At 62.3% G+C, this 19,067-nt stretch overlaps 1 protein-coding gene across 1 annotated transcript; it reads right to left on the bottom strand.

Annotated features, from left to right (window-relative positions):
- Window positions 1–40: 40 nt before the first annotated feature.
- On the bottom strand, window positions 41–17,274 carry ABCA7 (ATP binding cassette subfamily A member 7). Its single transcript, XM_060146437.1, is given in 52 exon segments — window positions 41–238; window positions 340–580; window positions 1,054–1,182; window positions 1,488–1,548; window positions 1,606–1,774; window positions 2,363–2,382; window positions 2,385–2,503; window positions 2,726–2,867; window positions 2,923–3,055; window positions 3,893–3,955; window positions 4,030–4,150; window positions 4,222–4,351; window positions 5,092–5,218; window positions 5,308–5,452; window positions 5,734–5,849; window positions 5,994–6,180; window positions 6,551–6,720; window positions 6,806–6,983; window positions 7,097–7,129; window positions 7,369–7,437; window positions 7,439–7,565; window positions 7,568–7,647; window positions 7,824–7,922; window positions 8,005–8,129; window positions 8,351–8,505; window positions 8,582–8,686; window positions 8,906–8,954; window positions 9,211–9,402; window positions 9,681–9,779; window positions 10,056–10,240; window positions 10,419–10,556; window positions 10,730–10,884; window positions 10,985–11,116; window positions 11,481–11,658; window positions 11,868–11,990; window positions 12,274–12,472; window positions 12,564–12,785; window positions 12,925–13,147; window positions 13,504–13,665; window positions 14,158–14,627; window positions 14,816–14,932; window positions 15,188–15,324; window positions 15,409–15,438; window positions 15,441–15,597; window positions 15,828–15,908; window positions 16,207–16,254; window positions 16,411–16,543; window positions 16,629–16,638; window positions 16,641–16,769; window positions 16,958–16,993; window positions 16,996–17,023; window positions 17,110–17,274. Coding segments are annotated over 52 exon segments (6,690 nt in total). The 5' UTR covers window positions 17,176–17,274; the 3' UTR covers window positions 41–91.
- Between the last annotated feature and the right edge of the window lie 1,793 nt (window positions 17,275–19,067).

Genomic DNA, 19,067 nt, shown 5'->3' on the forward strand with positions numbered 1-19,067 from the left:
CCTCAGGGAGCCTGGGTCCCGGCTCCAACCCCTCTGCCCTGCCTTGGTCACTCCCAGGGCCCCCCACCAGCTCCACGGAGGAGAGGGAGGCTCAGAGCACTGTCCCGGCCATGCTGTGGTCCTCGAGGAACTGGGTGATGAGTCTGGGGTTCTGTGGGCCTGGCACAGGGTCCGCCCCCACTTCTGCGTCCTTCTCGTCCTCCTCCTTCCCCTGATCCTTGGAGAGTTACAGGAATACCTAGTGCTGGGCAGCCCAAGGAAACAGGAAGGGAGGTCAGCTGAAGGGTCTGGCCCCCAGCCCCACCTTTACCACCAGCCCCGTCCTGGCGCTGAGTTCACCTCCTCCAGCGTGGTCTGGCTCACAGAGAAGTCCTCCACACCGTGCTCTGCGCCACGTGCCGCCAGCTCTCCAAAGAGGTGCACCAAGGCGCAGCGCGCTCCCGGAGGCAGCTGGAAGCGCAGGCGGCCACCGTGCACCTCCCGTAGCTCGGCCCCCGGGAACGTGGCTGCCACGAAGGCTGCCACCGACTCGGACTGAGACTCGGACACCCGCAGGGTCAGCGTGTGGCCAGCCCTGAACCTAGGGTAGGGTAGGGTAGGGTGGGGTACGGTGGGGTGGGGTGGGGTGGAGTCCCGCAGCCCGCTCTTCCCTAAGACCCACCCACACCACCCTCCAGCTCTCTCCTAGCCCCACCCCTATACCTGGCTCCTGTTGACCCCCTGCCCCACACCTGACCCCAACCCCTGCTCGTCCTCACCTTTCCTACATGCTCATCCCTTCTCTAACCCTGCTTCTCCCAGGCCCCGCCCATGCAATGCCACGCCCCAGTCCAACCTCTGGGCCACACCCACTTGCAGACCTTCTTGTGTCTCCGCCCATGGACCCACCCTCAGCCATCAGACCTCATCACCCCTCTCATCCTGGACAGTCCATGATGCTTGTCTCTTCCCCACTGAGAGCCAACCTGACCCCGCTTGATCTCCCCTCCGGCCCCACCTACACCCCCACCCGGATCTGCCCGCACCCAGGCCTTGAAGCCTCACCCCACTCACCGGCCCTGGAGGTGCTGCGTGCTGACCAGGCAGCGGAACCGCCCGTTCACCATGATGGCCAGGTGCGTGCAGAGCGCCTCTCTCCCCCATGCTGTGGGAGCCCGGAGCCGTGAGCTCTGGCCAGGCCTGGACGGGCGGTGCCGGGCACTGGGCTGCTCCTGCTGGGGACCCTCATCCTCCAGCTCTGGACCACCCTGTGCTCTGAACACTTCCTGTCAGGCCCAGACTGCTCTGTTCCCTGGGCCGGGTACCACCTCCGTGTGTTCTCCCACTCAGGCCTGGCACCCTCCCCCAAGCGAGGACCATGCCATCCCCTGTGACCCTGTGCTCTGATAGCCTCTAGCTCGGGCCTGGTCCACCTTTCTCCCCAGGATGGAACACCTGGACCCGCAGACCCAGCCGTGCGGTTCAGGGCCCACATGTGTGAGGTGGGCACCACGGCCAGAAGGCTGTTCGAGAGAAAACGCCGTGCACCAGGGTCCGTGCCAGTGGTGGCTCGTCCTGGGAGCAGGGAGATGCTTAAGCGGGGCCCCGCCCCTACTCTGCGCACACGCCCCCTGCCCTCCCCCTCACATACCAGAGAGACCACAGCTGGATCCCCCACCAGAGCCACGGCTGTCGCCAGTTTCCGCTTGTTGCCCCGGCTGTAGGTGCCCACGGGGCTGTCCGCACATTGAGGGAGGCCCAGGCGCCCCAGGCGCCCCAGGCCCGAGCTTGCTGTCTGTGGCGGGACGAAGTGGGAGGAGCAGAGTGAGCATTGTGGGGGGGGGACCGGGTCAGAGTAGGGGGACCAGAGTGAGCAGGGGGGCCAGGATAGCGGGGGTCAGAGAATGGGGGGCCAGAGTGAGGAGGAGGGCCAGAATGAGGGGGGGCAGAGTGAGCATGGGGGAGCAGGGTGAGTGGGAGGGGCTAGGGCGAGGAAGGGGGTGGAAGGTAACTAAAGAGGGTGGGGCCAGAGCGAGTACAGGGGCAGGACTGCTACCTGAGGGCGGGGCCAGAGTAAGGGAGAGGCAGGACCTGGCCCAGGGCAGGAAGCCACCAGGAAGCCCTAAGCAGGAAGTGAGTAGGCGGGGCCATAGCCAGAAGGGTCAAGGAGGGAAGGGGCGGGTCCCTAAGCAGGGAGGACAGTGGGAAAGGGAGGTAGACCCAAGTGAGTATGTAGGAGCTGGGGGAGGGCAGGGGCGGGGCCAGAGGACCAAGCGTGGGTGGACCTGGGCTCAGGGTGTGGCCAAGGAGCACCAGGGTAGGCTACGGTCCAGGGGCGGGGTTGGGGGCGGAGACCGGAGGGGTTGGTTGTGGGGAGTGTCACCTGGGCAACCTGGGCCTCGAGACACCGCGCAGGCGTGCAAACAGCTCCAGGTGCTCGCGGCCGGTCAGCAGCTCGAAGATGGCATCCAACTGAGGGCAGTAGCCCATGCGGCAGTGAGCTACGGCCGGTTCCCGAGCCACGCTGGGGATGGGGAACAGAGAACTTCAGGAACTAGCTGGGCCCCGGCCATACTGGGGGCAAGCAGGGGTCTCAGGGCCCGCCCACCCACCCTGGTAAGGGACAGAAGGTGTCTCAGGGCCAAGTCAACCCTGCAGAGGTGTGGGGGTCAGGGACTCAAGCCCCACCCGATCCGTGCATGCAAAGGCGGGGGTGGGGAGGAACAAAGGCTCCAGAGCCCCTCACCTGTGGCCTGCCAGCACCACCTCGCCCCCGCTGGGCACCGTGTCCCCAGTCACCATGTGGAACGTGGACGTTTTCCCCGCTCCGTTCACGCCCAGCAGCCCAAAACACTGTGGGTACACCCAGAGACGGTACTCACAGAGGCCTGGACACTTGTCCCAGCATCTCTGATTTCTGGGGGTGGGTTACTCAGTTTCCACGTGGGGGGCTGTGGACAAAGGGACCCCTGGGGCAGATACTGGGGTGTGTGGGTAGGCATACAGCTGTCACACAGCAGGAATTCTGGTTGGCACACAGCATGTGTTTAATCAATCCTGGCTCGCAGTACGTATCCTATAAAGGTCACACACAGCCAGTGCTCCATAAATATCGAGGCAGGAGATTTCAGAATGTTTCCTGCCATGCAGCGGGTACCTGATGGCAATGGCACCTGCTGAGAATTCATGCTGGGTGTGCAGTCAGCCCACAGTGGAGAGGTTGGCTGCACACAGTAGGCACTTGCTAAAGAGTGACGACGACACTAACACACCACACATGTGCACAGGTATGCGCCAGCCCCTAGCAGGTGGCCAGTAAACGGCCCACAGCAGAAAAGTTTGCACAAAGCAATTGCTTGAATGTGAACTGGTACAAAGCACGTGCCTACTAAATACTGGTTGTTAGCAAGTGCTTGACACATATATAGTAGGGGCTCAACAAATGCCGTTAACTTGATAAAAGTTGATCATCACAAAGGTGATGTTCAATACACTTTTGGTACACACAGGGGGGCTCAATAATGCTGTAGTATATACAACTGGTACTCAATAAGTGCTAGCACATAGTATAGGTGCTTGATTAAGGTAGCAGGCCTATGTATGGGAGCCCAATAGATGCTCAATAATAAATCCGTCCTCACTAGGATCTTATTCATACCTTATTGCACACAGTAGAGATCAATAAATGTAAGCATGCAGTAGGTGCTTAATGAGATTCGCTGGCTCAAAATAGGACTTCAAATATTGGCAGGCAGTAGATACTCAATAAAAGTGCACAGTAGGTGCTCAATAAAGGGAAACAGGCTCACAGTAGGTGTTCAGTAGAAGGAGGTAGGCACAAACAGTACAGAGCCCTGGGTGCACAGTAGGGCAGCCTCTCACCCCTGCGCCAGGACCTCCACCCTGGACTTACCTCACCAGGGGAGATCCCAAGACACAGGAGGTCGACAGCCAGTGTCCTCTGCCCAGGGCACACCTGGGAGGGATGCAGGTCCGTGAGAAAGGTGGGTGGGCCAGTGGGAGCCACCCAACCCAGCACTCTGCACCCACCTTGGTCAGGCCCCTCAGCACCAACACGTCCCTCTCGGTGGCTCCTTGTACCACCCGCCCCCGCTCACGGGCCACATCCTCATCCTCCTCTCCCAGGGCAGGCAGCAGCCTCAGCTTGGGTCTGAGGACAGAGACATGAGTGGGCCCAAAGCCAGATCCCAGCCCCTACCACCCTCCGTGGTCCCCACTGACTGTGGCAGGAGGCAGTTGTGGTGCTGCAGCAGGAGTGTAAAGAGGAGGAAGATGGGCCCCTGTATCAACATGGCCAAAAGGTTCTTGCTGACAACCTCCCAGCGCAGGGGTGACTGGAACTGCCCATCTCCTGTGAGGACATGAAGGAGGGATTGGGTCATTTTAGGGGTTTGGTTTCTGGGCCTCTCCCCATTCAGGTCACCCTGGGTTCTTAACGGAAAGGACCAAGCTGAATAGGCCACTCAACTGGGGTCTAATTGGCATGGAAAACAGCAGCATCGGGGCTTCCCTGGTGCCGCAGTGGTTAAGAATCCACCTGCCAATGCAGACGACATGGGTTCGAGCCCTAGTCCGGGAAGATCCCACATGCCGCAGAGCAATGAGGCCCATGTGCCACAACTACTGAGCCTGCGCTCTGGAGCTCGTGAGTCACAACGGCTGAGCCCGTGCACCTACAGCCCGTGCTCCGCAACAAGAGAAGCCACCACAGTGAGAAGCCCGCGCACTGCAACGAAGAGTAGCCCCCGCTCGCCGCAACTAGAGAAAGCCCTCGCGCAGCACTGAAGACCCAACGCAGCCAATAAATAAATTCAATTAATCTATTAAAACATATATATAAGAAAAAAAGAAAAGAAAAAGAAAACAGCGGTATCACCACCTCCCTTATTTAGAGCCTTAGACCTTTTACGATGTGACCAAATGGAATTAGAATTAGATTTTTATGGCTGCTTTGCTGTACGTCTAACTTGGCCTTCAAGCCCTTGGGGGCCACCTAAGACCTCCAGGTCTCTTCCTGGGGGCTACTGTTTGTCCCTACCCTATAGAATTGACTCTCATCTGGCACTTCCCCACCTGGAGGGAAGTTCTCACCCAAGCGCTCAAAAGCGTCAGCCATGGCCTGGTTCCTCACCATGTCAATGAGCGCCCAGCCCAGGCAGAAGTGAGGAAAGATAAGGAAGACCCACTTCAGGATCCAGCTCACCTCCTGTAACTTCTACTCAGGGGCAGGAAGAAGGAGGTGGGTAAGGGGCCAAGGCCGATGCCCAGTCCAACCCCAGCCCGAGGCCCAACCTTGTCGGGTCCCACCTGATCAGAGAAGAGCTCGAGCACAAAGGTGGCCATGCTGCCGTTGATGCCGATAAAGAGGTTGATGCAGGTGAGCACCATGTAGGCCATGCTGGGCATGGAGAAGAAGGAGGAGGGTGGGTACGTGAGCGGTGTGATGGACCAGCTGAGGGGTAACAGGAGCCACTGTTACTGCCAGACAGGGGCTGAGCAGCCCTAAAAGTAATACAGATCTCCCTTCCTACTTCTGTGTTTTAGGCCCTTATAACGCGGATCAAGCCAAGATGAGCTTTTAAGGCCACCTCGGCACACCGCTGAATGAGATCACACTTGGGGTCACTTCAGAGCTCCATACCCTCTCCTTAGGAGCTGCTACAGAGCCCCATCTCCCTCAACAGTGTTGGGGGGGGTCAGTAAGAACAAGCCCTGAAGGGCTAGGGGCCTCACTCATACAGTAGTAGCAACAACAGGAGGGCAGGCAGGTTGGCAGAGGCCACGTACGCCCTCTGCTGGAAGGCCAGAAAGATGAGCACCACGATGGACACTGGCACCAAGTAGTTACACTGCATCGGACGTGGCAGTCTCCCCCCTCGGTGTGCAGGGGTGGGAACTGGCACCCTCGGCACTGTGCCCCACCCTGACCTCCTCCCTGTGCTTTGGGTAGCAGGACATGAGGTCTCCCACAATCCCCAAGACTTTACTTGGGCCATCCTAGACAAGTCCCTGCCCAGAAAGGGCCAGAAGGGACAGTGGCAAGTGGTGGCGGGGCCCCCACCCCTCCAGGCGGTCCCCGCACCATGTCCCAGAGAAAGTTCAAGGGTGAAGCTGGCCGGGACAAAGGACATGGCGAAGACCACACAGAGGGAGACAAGCACGTCCACTGAGGAGGCCATTCTGGGGGCGAGGGTACGTGAGCTGTTCAGAGGGGAACTGTGCACACCACTGATGGGACAGAGGTCCTCAGGGCTGGGTATGGATGGGGGAGATGGCTTGAGCCATTTCGGGTCATTAGGCAGGGAGAGGTTTTCCAGGTCTCTAGTAGAATAAAAGTTGATGTGACGAGAATGTGCAGGCAGCTGGGGGAGACTGGAGCCCATGGAGCCTGATGATGTCCCATTACCCTGGCCTAGGGAGTGGAGAGCAGCAGTTCCTGTTCCCCATTTACACAGCAAGAGCGTAGCAGAGCGTAAATCCAACTCCCATCGCCCCAAACAACAGAGAAACCAACTGATGCTGGGGGGATACACAGAGCTGGGGGACTCACAGCGTGGCCTCAGACAGCTGCTCCTTGGTGAGGTTCAGGGGGTGATTGAGCGTGGTGATGCTGTGGGCACGGTGGGCGGGGCTTAGCGGCAGGCGGGCAAGTAGGAGAGCTTTGTTGGCTCGGTTGACAAAGGCCACCACGGCATGCCAGCCCTTGTTGTTGAACCAGATCTGTGGTAGGGTCAGGGCCAAGGGGTCAGCGTGCGGGGGTCAGACCTACGCCCAGCAGCGCCAGCCCACCACTCCCAGTTCCCACCTTGAAGCCATCCTGAATGTCCAGACCAAGAGCCCATGCTGTGAGGTTGTTCAGGATGTGGTCGAGGGCCCCTCCCAGTTGGGGGTTCAGCAGTGCCCGCAGCTCCTCCACAGAGCGGCCCACCTCAAGCCCCGAGGGCAGGCCCGGGTCTCGGCCCCCCAGGGAGAAGCCCCCATACCTGTGAGGCAGTGGAGGAGGGGCAGCTGAGGGTCGGGGAGGATGGGGTGGCAGGTCTCCCAGCAGGCAGGCAGAGGGCACAGGAATGGAGCCCAGGCAGAGGACACTCCTCACCTGACCTCGTTCACCCACTTCTTGGTCTTCAGGCTGTGATAGAGACAAACACACAGACACAAAGATGAGTGAGACAGAGACAGAGAGATTCTGGGGAGTTGAGTTGGGTGAGATAAATAGAAACGATGAGGTATGGAAGGCTCCTAGGAAGCCCCAGCTAGGAACCCCAGGCTGGACATCACCCTCTCCCCAACCTCCCCCAGGAACAGAACACTTCCTCCACCTGAGGACCCTGCTACGGCCGGGCACGCCAAGTCCAGGGCAGTGCTCACCCTTGGCGCACCAGGCGTGGGTAGGTCTTGACCAGGAAGTCAGACAGTTTCCGGCCTGTTAGGTCCTGGACCCGAGCTGGTCGGTGCCTGGGGAGGCGGGGGGCAGCCGGCCACAGCAGGGCAGTTGGGCAGCAGGCGGTGGGCACCAGGCTGGCTGCACTGGCAGGCAGGGGACGGAGACTCCGGAGTCCAGTTGCGCTGGCCAGGACCTTAGCCACATCTGCAGGAACCTCGGGCACCGAGAACTGGCAGACGGCAGGCTGTGTGCACTCAGGTGCCCTGCGGGGGTGGGTGCAGGGCTGGGGCACCCGGCTTCCAGGGTTCCTGGAATGTGGGGGTGCCCAGCTCCCAAGCAGGCATGGGGGATACCCGAGGCACCTGAGGCCCACTGGCCAGAGCCCAGATAGGGAAACTGAGACCAGAGAGGAGAAAGGTCCAGGCTGGCGGGCCCTCACCTGTTGGAGTTATTTTTCAGGTAAGCCTCCTCCAATCCGGCCTCTTCCAGCAGCACCTCGAGCAGGCGGGCACATTCAGGGTCCCCTGGGGCATCCTCGCTGCGCAAAGGGGGCGCAAGTCAGGGCTGTACCCACAGGCTCCTGGCGCTCCCACCACCAGGCCCCTCTCCTCTGCACTCACCTGAAGAAGGACACTTGGGAGCCATACATGCTGGGACTGAGCTGCAGAGCTGGGTAGTATCCGAAAGGAGGCATGATGAGGCTGAACACCAGTGCCAAGCCCACGAAGAGGGCAGGCAGCACAATCTGAAGGACCAGCCCATCAGCTGCCCTCCTGGTCTGCCCTCCAAGCTTGCCTGCACCCTTCCCTGATCCCACTCTAGAACCATCCATGGCTCCCCAGTGCTCTCAAAAAGTGTTCAGAGTAGGGGATACACCTGGGATTAGGCTGTTGAATTAGGTCACAGAGTGGAGAACAGGCACTCAGGGTCCCCCACACGCCCTCCCTCGTGCCTGGCCCCCCTCACCTGTGCGAACAGGCCACAGCGGCTGCAGCAGGCAAGCAGGAAGCGCTTGAGAAGCAAGGCCCGGAGCTGCTGGTGGGCCAGCACCCAGCCATGTACACAGCCTGCGGCGTCTGGCCCAGAGCTCTGCAAGGCCTGTGTCTCGGGGGCAGATCCCGCTGTGAGGGATAGGAGGGTCAGTGCTCATGCCCCGGGGACCAGGAGGGGCCACAGGGCCGGGTGGGGACAACTCACCCAGCCCCCCATTCTCCAGGGCTGATTCCTCTAGCAGAATCTGCAGCCTTGCAGTCGCGTCCAGATGAGCAATGCCTGAGCATGGGTGCTGCCTGGGCCTACCATCTGTGGAGTTACCAGTGTTGGGGTCAGGTTCAGGGTCAGGGTTAGTGTTCAGCCTGGGGTCTGGGCTAACGTCAAGGTTCACAGTGGAGGGATCAGGAATCAGGGGTGGAGGTCAGGGCTATGCCTTGGGCCACGTCAGCCAGGGATGGGGACTTGGTCTAAAGTCAGGTCCAACTCTGGACCAGGTTGAGGGATCAAGACAGAGACCTGCGGCCGCACCCCCTGGGCCTGTGTCCACAGCACAGTCCTCCACCACCTTCAGGAAGATCTGGGGAGACGAAGCAGGGCGCTCAGAGCCTGGGTACACAGGGGAGGGAGGGGGACTTGAGAGCCACCACCCTTCATACACTGGGGGTCCCCAGGCCTCCCGGAGGGCCCCTGAGTCTCCAGGCTTCTGTGTGTACCCTGACTCCACCCTGGGACACCCAGCTGTCAATAGGCAGACTCCTCTTCATCCTTCCAAGCACCACATCCTCCAGGCAGCCCTCCTCCCGGCACCCCCACACCTCCCCCAGGAGCCACACCTCCTCCAGGCTGGTGTCGGAGATCCCGAAGCCGGCCAGTCCCAGCTTCCCCTACCGCTGGTCCAGCTCGCAGAAGAGCTCAGCAAAGCTGCTGTCCGGGGCGCCCTGGTAGGGCAGCGCCAGCACCAGCTCGTGTGGCAGCTCTTTGACCAGCCGTGCCCCGGGCACGTGGCTCTGCACCAGGGCAAGCAGCTGAGCATGTCAGGGGCCCTGGAGGCGTGGGCAGCCGTGGCTCCTGCCCCGCCCCTCCTATCCCTGCCCCCCTGGAGAAGGGGCTTGGGTGACCCATGAGGGACCTGTCCCTGAGGGCAGAGGACGTCAGGATTAGGTACCCAAGGGCAGGACTTGACCCAGGGTTGGAGTCCAGGAATAGGTCCATATGTCGGCTCAGCCTGGGGTCAGGAGTCAAGCCCGGGGTTGTGAAGCCCTGTTGCCCTGAACCAAGCCACTGCCACCCAACAGCCCCTCACTCTGGCTCTCCCACCCCGGCCCTCACCGGCAGTGCTGGCCTGGCTGCCTGGCTCCCTTTCCTGCCCAAGATCCATGTTGTCCTTCAAGTCAGTGTCACCCTGCGGGCAGGGCTGGCCAGAGCCTTGAGAGACAGTGGATGGAGGTCAGCTCCAGCCCTCACTTTTTTTTTTTTTGCGGTACGCGGGCCTCCCACCGCTGTGGCCTCTCCCGTTGCGGAGCACAGGCTCCGGACGCGCAGGCTCAGCGGCCATGGCTCACGGGCCCAGCCGCTCCGCGGCATGTGGGATCTTCTCAGACCGGGGCACGAACCCGTGTCCCCTGCATCGGCAGGCGGACTCTCCACCACTGCGCCACCAGGGAAGCCCAGCCCTCACCATTTTGCTGGTGGCCAGGGCTGGGGGACCCTTCACCAGTGTTAGGTAGTATCTGGAAACCAAATGACACCACAGGAAGAGCGGGGAGCCACAGCAGCACAAGCGGCCGCCCGCCACCACTGCCACACGGTCTCCCAACAGCTCTGCCTCATCCAGGTGGTGGGTGGAGAGGATCAATGTGCGATCTGGGCATGGGACCCAACCCACTCATGCCATCAGGCTGCCGAAGCTGTGGTCTCTGCCCCATGCAGTGAACTCCTACTCATCCCTCAAAACCCCATCCCCCAACACCTCTTTGTCAGAAACATCTTCTGGTCTCTCAAGCAGAATCCAGGGGAACCTCAGGCCACCCCCAATTCTTACCATCATGGTATTTGAGCAGCAGCTCCCGAATGCCTCGACGGGAAGCAGGGTCCACACCAGCTGTGGGCTCATCCAAGATAACAACTTGGGAGCCACCCACAAAGGCAATGGCCACTGAAAGCTTCCACTGAATTCCACCTGGGTTAGGACAGGGGTTGGGATCTCAACAGGACCCACAGGCTTAGGCAGGGCTACCTCCCTTCTTCCTGCGCCTCTCCCTACCCACCTGGACCTTGGTTCCTGTCTCCTCTGGCATCCCCCCATCCTCAGGATAAAGCCCTAGCCCCCTCCCCATCCTCATCTCTGCAGACCCAAAGGCTCCTCCCCAGAGAGGCGGCGAGTCTGTGCATGCCGCTTGGGGACCAGTCCCACATCCTGCATCAGACGGTCCTGCTCGGGGCCCACGGTAGCTGCACTCAGACCCTTTAACCGCCCATAGAACCAGACGTGCTCATCCACGGTCAGCCTGCGGCCATGGGCAAAAGACAGGGTGGCTACCATGGTGGGCAGGGGCCCAGAGAGCACCCAGCCCCCCATTGCCATGCCCCAGGCCCACTGAGACGCACATGTCAAACAGCACACTGTACTGTGGGCAGACTCCCAGGTGGGGCCGGATGGCTGCCATGTTGGATCGGACATCGTGGCCTAGGACACAGGTGGAGCCAGCAGTGGGTGGGAAGAGGCCGGTTAGGATGGACCTGGGGGTGCAGGGATCGCAGAGCAGCTGCTCCTTCAGAGGGGGAAACTGAGGTTCCCAGAGAAGAGGCACCAGCACATATAGGGCACCTACTGTATGCCCAGACCGAAGGAGTATTATGTTCCCATCTTACAGGGGAGAGAAAGTGAGGCTCAGAGAATATACTTATCGCCTACCTATTGTGTATCCAAAGTGAACTTGCGGGGGGGATCCAAAGTGAACTGGGGAGGGGGGTGTCCTGCCCTCACTGTACAGACAGGAACCTTCTGACCCCAGATGTCCTTCCCCTTGAACAGGTGCGCAAGCTGAGGCCCTGGGGGGCGGGGAGAGAGGAACTGGGGGGGAGGGGAGCGACGGCTGCTCACAGAGTGGTCGCCTTGCCAGCCCCATTGTGGCCCAGGAAGGCGGTGATGAGGCCCTGGTAGAAGTCCAGGCTGAGCCCGTGCAGGGCTGGCTGTGGGTTACCAGGAAAGCGCTTTTCCAGGCTCCGTATGGAGACTCCTGGAATCAGGCCAGGGGGCGCCTCTTCCACCAGCATTGGGGAAGGAGGGCAGACTCAGCCATGGGAGCCCCCGGGGTCCTGGGGGCTGTTCAAGCTGGTCTGTGGAGTCGGGGACTTGTGGGGCAGGGTTCTGTAGGAGTTAGGGGAGCCTCAGGGGGCCTGGAGAACTAGGGGTGTCCAGAGGATTGGGATCCGCGGGAACCTGGGTTTTGGGGGGGCCTGGGAATCCAGACAGGGAAGTAGCTGCTAAGGTCTGTCGGGCCTCACCCTTGGGGTCCTGTGGGGCAGGGGGCTGGGCACTTGGAGGTCTGAGGCCCAAACCAGTAGCTCCTCCGAAAGGGAACGTTCCACGGTTCGGGGATCCCGTACTCGCCTATGGCGAGTGGTACTCAGTTACCGCTTGAGCCCATTCCCCTGGTGTGTACCGGCTGCTGGCCATACCCCTGGGATTAGGGCATCCAGGTAGGAAGTAATCAGGAAGCCCCGCCCACCCGCCCCAGACCATCCCTCAAACGCAGCCACCTGTGCGCATGTGCTCAGGTGCCAGGAATCCCCACCCTCTCACCTCCGGCTTCCAGACCCCTAAGCCCCGCCCCATCCTGGGCCCCACCCCTCAGCCCAGCCTCCCTGGCGCCTGTGCACCTCTTACGGCCCACCTGGGCACACAGCCTCCAGGTACCAAGTGGCGAGGCCGTAGAGCGCAGCGTCCAGCAGAAGACCCGAGACCTGGGCCAGGCTGAAGACATCGGCTGTAGGCCCAGTGCCCACGTTGTGCCACTGCGTGCCCTCGCCCTGCTCCTCCAGCAGTGCCAGGCTCTCGCAACCGAAGCCGAAGGCCACGGGCAACAGAAAGCTCTGCGGTTTGGGGCAGGTAGGTAGATAGGTGGAAAGCAAGGGCAGCTAAGGGTGCCTTGCACCCCTGCACCCCACCCGACCCGGCTCTCACCGCGGCCACACGGCCGCCCACGGGCAGTTGGTCCCGCCAGGCCACGCACAGCACGTAGGGCAGATAGAGCACGAAGTAGGCGAGGCCCCCGCAGGCGGCTGCCAGGTTGGCTCGGGAGAAGCAGGCGCTCAGAATGAAGCTCTGGACCACCGTGGCCACCTTGAAAGCCGCCAAGAACGGGAAGGGCACCACCGCGTGGCTGTAGGGGAGGATGTCCCCGAGCTGCAGGGAGGCAAAGGCAGCTGGAGGGAGCGCACGGATTCGCCCAGGGACGCGCAACCCCGCGAGGCGCCCCCTGCCTGTTACCCTCCCGCGTACACGCGCACCCATTCTGGAGCCGGGAAGGCCGGGGTGCGCCCACCTTGAGCACCAGCACGAGCAACGCGGTGCTGAGAAGGAAGGGCCCGAGACAGCTGAGGAACCAGCCCAGCCAAAGCACGGCGCCACTGAGCCCCATGGCGCGCATCGTGCAGCACAGCCTCGTCTCCTTCTCACGCACCACAGCCTTCACGGTCAGCGCCACCGAGTAGATCCAGGCCAGCATCAGGAAGAGCGGCAGTGACCGGCTCAGCACGCGCAGGAACCTGGGGCAGTGGGCAGCTGGGGTGGAGGGCGGAGACGCCGCGCCGCCCCCATCTGGCACGAGGGTGCGCGCACTGGGATCCCAAGGTGAGGCCAGCCGAGGACATTTGTCCTCCCTTATCATCAGACCCTTGATGGCGCCTCAGGGTTCTTCTGGCTGTTAGGCAACGTTCTCCCAGCTCCCGGAGACCCCCGACCCTCAGGAATCCCTGCTCCTCCCGCTACAAGTCACGGAGAGTGGTCCCTCTAAACTGTAGTTCTCAGCCTTGACTGCGTGAATATTCCAAACGGAACCCTGGCCGCACCCTGAGACCCGGGATCTAGCATCTGGGTGAATGAGTGAGGAGGGGGCGCTCACGCGTTGTCCACGTAGCACGTGTAGGGCATCTGCTGCAGGTAGAGGCCGGCGCGGGGCGCGGCTCCAGTGAGCACGCGCAGGGCTGCACGCTCCAGCAGGTCCTGCAGGTACACGAAGACGCCCCACACCAGCGCGTCAGCAGCCGCACCGGGGTCCCAAAATCTGAGGCGAGTATGGGAGAGGCTGGGACCTGCCCGTCACAACTTTAGTTCCGCCCTCACCTGCCTCCTCAATTATGCACGTAGCCCCACCTGCCAAGCGCTTTTTTTTTTTTTTTTTCTGTACGTGGGCCTCTCACTGTTGTGGCCTCTCCCGTTGCAGAGCAGGCTCAGCAGCCATGGCTCACGGGCCCAGCAGCTCCGCGGCATGTGGGATCTTACCGGACCGGGTCACGAACCCGTGTCCCCTGCATCGGCAGGCAGACTCTCAACCACTGCGCCATCAGGGGAGCCCCAAGCGCTCTAATCTTATCCCAGAAGCCGAGAGTTGAGCCCGCGTCTGCCAAGCCCTTGGCCGCGCCCCTCACACCATAGGCTCCGCCCACCGCAGGCCCCAGTTGGTCCGAGTCTTGGGCTCCACCTACCAAGGTCTATGGTAGGTGGGATGCTCCCTGGCTTCCCCATTCCCTCGGCCCCGCCCCACAAGGCCCCCCACCTGTCCCTGATCTTATTGGCTCTTGTGACGTCATCGATGTCCATGCGGATCTTGATGCGCACATGGCCAGGGCCTGGGGACTGCGAAGAGTCCGGGAAGTCCTCGGGCTCGGAGAGCAGCTCCAGGGCCCGCTCCACCAGGGCAGCCTCCAGCTCGTCCAGAGTCACGCACTGGGAGGGGCTTGGGCGTGGGTCCGAGGTCCCAGGGTCCTCCTCTGGACCTGAGGGTGGAGCCGCGTTTCCTCCTAGGAGTCCCACAGCAGGGCTGCCCCTCCCCTCAGAGAGATTTCCCCAGGTGGGCGGCCCCTCACCTCCATCACGGCCCAGTGTGCCCACCAGGTGTCCCATATCAGCATGGGCCTCATGCCAGCTGCAGCCACCACTTCGGGGGTTCAGAAAGGCACGAAGAGCCTCCCCCCGGTCCTGGCCTCCAGCTCCTGGCTGCCTTCTTCCTGTGACCTGCAGGAGCCTCTGGGGGGTGTCGGGGAAGGTGGGAGTCTGGTTCGGGCATTCCGGGCCTGTCACCCCTCTTCCCATCCCTGTGGCTGGAGCTCACCGTGGATACCACTTCCCAGCTCCACACCCTTGCCCAGAAAGCCCTGCCCTTTGCTCAAATCCTCAGCAGGGCATGACTCTGCTGCCCGGCGTCCTGGCCCCACCTGCAGCCGTGCGACGCCGGCGCTGTCGTTCGCGAAGTTCAAGAGCGGGGCGCCCAGCAGCTCCCACACCTCCTGGATGCCCTTCAACAGCGCCAGCCCCTGGAAGGTTCGGTTCACCTGCAGGAGGCGGGCACCAAGGTCTATGCCGGCCTTGCCTGTTCACGACCCTTCCCCTCCTCTGAGGACCCCTGCCCACCCCTCCTGCTTCCCCCCCTCTGCTCCATCCTGTGCCTCTGAGCGCTGTCTGTAACCTGGCAAACTCTTACCCCTTCTAGACCCCGCTTCCCGGACCCAGCCCAGGGGCCGCCCATCTCCTGGTCAGGGCCCTCCCCCTCTGACCTGGCCCTCCCCGCCCCGGTCTGAGGCCGGGACGTGGGACCCTTCCCACCGTCACCTGGGCCGTGAGCTGAACACTACTTTCCCCAGGACCAGCGGCTTCAGGCGCCTCCAGAGCCGGTGGGACAGGGGGTGGGCCTCCAGGGCCCCCACCAGCTCAGTGCGGGTGGAGCCTAGCGCCGAGGGGTGCACCATGAGGCCCTGCGCCCGCCCACGTCCTGGCCCCACCTCCCCGGCTGGGAAGCCAGCTCAGCCACTCAGGCTGTGGTGTGGCAGGGCCCGTGCCGCTCCTGCCACACCAGCTCCTTCAGGTCACTGGCCTCGTACCGGCTTGCTGGGCCCCCGGCACTGCACAGGGCTTCTGCCACCGCCTCCAGGGGGCCACCTGGCCCTTGGGGTCTCCACAGCAGTGCCCACAGCTCCACCAGGCCAGGCGGCGCCAGGAGCTGGAGACGGGTCACCAGAGGGCCCGGGCAGGCTTCCCTTCCACGTGGTCCTACCGCCAAGCCTTAACCAGGGCAGGGGACTCCGTCAGGAGCACCCTCTCCCTCTCTTTCTGCCCAAGTGCCCCCCCCAAACCTACCAAAGATAGGTGCCTAGGGCTGCCCTGTCACCTCCCCTTCCAGGCAGCCCACCCAATTTCCTGGCTGGGGTGGAGACTGCGCGGGCCTCTTACCTCCTGCGCCAGGTCTTCTGCTGCTTCCACAAGGCTGTCTAAGGAATCCTGGGCCTGGCCCAGCACAAACGCCAGGGATTCCTGGGGAGAAAGATGACAAGGTGACAATGACGTTCACTGCTGTCTCACCAGGGGTCCAGTACCTTGCCAAGTTCCCGGGGGTCCATACTATCATAGGCCCCATTTTACAAACAGGGAAACTGAGGCTGCTAGAGGCAAATGGGCTTGTTCACGGTCTCAGGGCTGGAGTATCTCAGGCCCTCCCAGGCACCAGGGAGGGCCCAGGCAAAGGCCTGGAGGCTGGCCCACGAGGGGCAGGGCGGGACTCCACGAGAACAGTGTCCAGGGCTCCAGCTGGCCTTGCCCTGCCCCACCTCACCCCTTGCATCAGTGTCCCCAGCAGCTCAGTGGCCAGGAACGGTCCCTCCTTGGGCTAGTCACTCAGCTGAGCCCAGGCTGAGGGAGTAAAGCACAGAAGCCCAGGGCTAGGCAAAGCTTAAACCGAGACACGCCCCACCCCGTGCTTCACAGCCCAGCAAGTGGAGGCAGGTGCGTGCTCAGAGCCCGGCCCCGCCCTGCCTGCCATTGGCCCTGCCTTCTCACCTGCTCCACGTGCAGCCCTCAGCGTAGGCATCAGCTGCCTCAGGCTAGCCAGCATCCTGTGGGCCCTGGGGCCCCCCAGGACAGTGTGGGCATCTGCCAGGAGCCGGGAGACGCTGGGGACAGAGAGAGGGCCGGAGGCGGTGGCTGGGCGGCCCTCCACCCACACGCACCCGGCCGCCCCCGCTGCCGCTGGCTTACAGGGAGTCCTGAAGGTGCTGAGGACGCCAGGATCCTCGGTGGGCATGGGCCGTGGGAAACAGGTGTTGCTCATGTTGCAGATGAGGCCCTAGAGTCCAGGGACGGTACCCGCTGACGGCAGCGGCTTGTTGGGGAAATGGCCTGCGGGGACGCCGGACGTGGGCTTCTCGTCTGAGTCCCCAGCGTGATGGCAGCCCCGGCGACAGAGTGCCCCCTCTCAGTCATGATTCGAGTGCCCGGCCTGTGCTCCGGACTCTCCCTGGGGCCCCTGTGCACGGGGTGACCACTGCTAACCCTAACCCAAAAGTGCTGGACGTTGGGAGGCTCACATTCATGCTGCCCAAGTTGGGGGTGGGAATGGCGTGCGGCCACAACAGCTCCACCAAGAGCTGCAACTGCGGGGGCAGAACAGGCGGGGGGAGTGGGGGACCGTGGGGGGCGCCCGGGCCGCCCCTCCCTGGCCCACCCGACCAGACATTACCGGCTGCCTCCTGCGGTACAGGAAATTCTTCCAAAGCAGCAGCATCAGCTGCGTCCAGGAGGCCATGGTGGGAATGGATGGGAGACAGGACTGAGGGGTCAGGCTGAAGACGTACTGTGAGGCTGCGGGCAACTCCCTGTTCCTCTCTGAACCTCATCATCTCTCTATCGCGCAGGGTTCCTGGAAGCTCTGCTTAGAGCCGAGCAAACAGTCCGCGCTAATTAAAGGGGCTCCTGTCTCCCCAGAGGGGTGGAGTAAGCCAATGGGAGCCCTGCCCGAATCCATCCTCGCATCTCATTGGTTGAGGGGCCCAGGGCTGCAGCTGGGGTCCCAAAGGCGATCAATTAATCCTGCAGGTGGTGGAGCCTAGGCTTAACTCTCTCCTCACCAGGCTCCACCCTAAGCCCTACTGGTGGGGCCTCCAGGTCCCGTCCCCCAGCCTCATCCCTAACCCGGGGAAGGATTCCCTTCCCCCACCCCACCCCACCCCGCGCTCTTCTCCAATGATAATAGCAACGAGTATTTTACACGACTGGCTGGAAGAGGGGCCACCCCAGGCCCCTAGAGAGACAGGCAAGTTACCCAGCTGGAGGCAGGGCCCCAGCTCTGCCCTCCCCTCACGTAGTATTCTTCCGCTCAGAAGACCCACAAGATCCAGAAAATGAGTAAAGAGCAGGGGCGGCGCCTGGAACCAGCGATTCCTGATCCTGTTCCTTGCTTGGAACTGTCCAGCCTGGCCTACTTCATCATTGTACAGATGGGGAAACTGAGGCCGCCAGAGGGGCAGGGAGTGGACCCAGGACCCCTGACTCTCACTCCAGGACTCTCCTTTACAAGTGGGACCTGCGGGGAACAGCCTCTGTTTCTGTATTGGTAAAACGGGGCAGAGAGCTTAGCGGCGTACTAATGGGGAGAGGGGCTGCAGGTGTAGGTTGGTGAGTCTGATGCCCATACCTCCCCGTGGAGACTTAGTGATCAATTCTGCCGCACCCAGCACTCCCCGGCAGGGTGTGAAGGTGAGTAACAGTCTGGAGTCGGGCCTCACCCCTGATTTCCCACGGAATCTGTCTCCTTCCCACCCATCCGCACCCCCGCATCCTCGAGTCTCAGGGCCTTCCTCTCTCTCCGGGACACTCCCACCGTTCCAGCCCCCAACTTTTGCCTCCTTCCCTCCGCCCGACAGCGGCTGGGGAGAGCGGCTCCTTTAAGAGGAGCCCTCGGGGCTTCCCTGGTGGCGCAGTGGTTGAGAGTCCGCCTGCCGATTCAGGAGACTCGGGTTCGTGCCCCGGTCCGGGAAGATCCCACATGCTGCGGAGCGGCTGGGCCCGTGAGCCATGGCCGCTGAGCCTGCGCGTCCGGAGCCTGTGCTCGGCAACGGGAGAGGCCACAACAGTGAGAGGCCCGCGTACCGCAAAAAAAAAAAAAAAAAAAAAAAAAAGAAGACCTCGCAGCGGGCGCGGGACCGCGGTAGCGACCTGTACCTGGTGTCCCGCGTCCCGGCCAGGCCCCGCCCCGCCCCATCCGCTCCCATTGGCTTCCATAGCCGCCACTCAGAGGCCGAGCCAACCGGAGCCGCGCGCGCCGACGGGGGAGGCGGGGTCACAGCCGGGCCTCGCCGAGCCGGGTTTCTTAAAGGGATCGCTCGCCTCTTGCTGCAGCACCCCAAGGAGGAGGGGCGCCCGGCTCACCCCACGCGGGTTGGCCTCCGAACACACCGGCCAGGCCCACGTTGCATAGCCGCCTGCAATACCGCAGCTCCTGGTCTCAGGAGGTCCCTTTCTCCCCACTCTCCCTCCAGCCCTAGCCAAACTCGCCCTAATACTCTGGGACTCCATTTGCCCATCCAGAAAATGGGGGTTCGACTAGAGTCATCATTTGTTCATTCATTCATTCCACAAACATTCCTCGGTCCTTACAGTGGGCCAGGCGATGGCAGAAGGGGGAAGGGGCCCTCAACA

The sequence above is a fragment of the Lagenorhynchus albirostris genome, chromosome 3 (assembly GCF_949774975.1).
Source record: "Lagenorhynchus albirostris chromosome 3, mLagAlb1.1, whole genome shotgun sequence".
NCBI lineage: Eukaryota > Metazoa > Chordata > Mammalia > Artiodactyla > Delphinidae > Lagenorhynchus > Lagenorhynchus albirostris.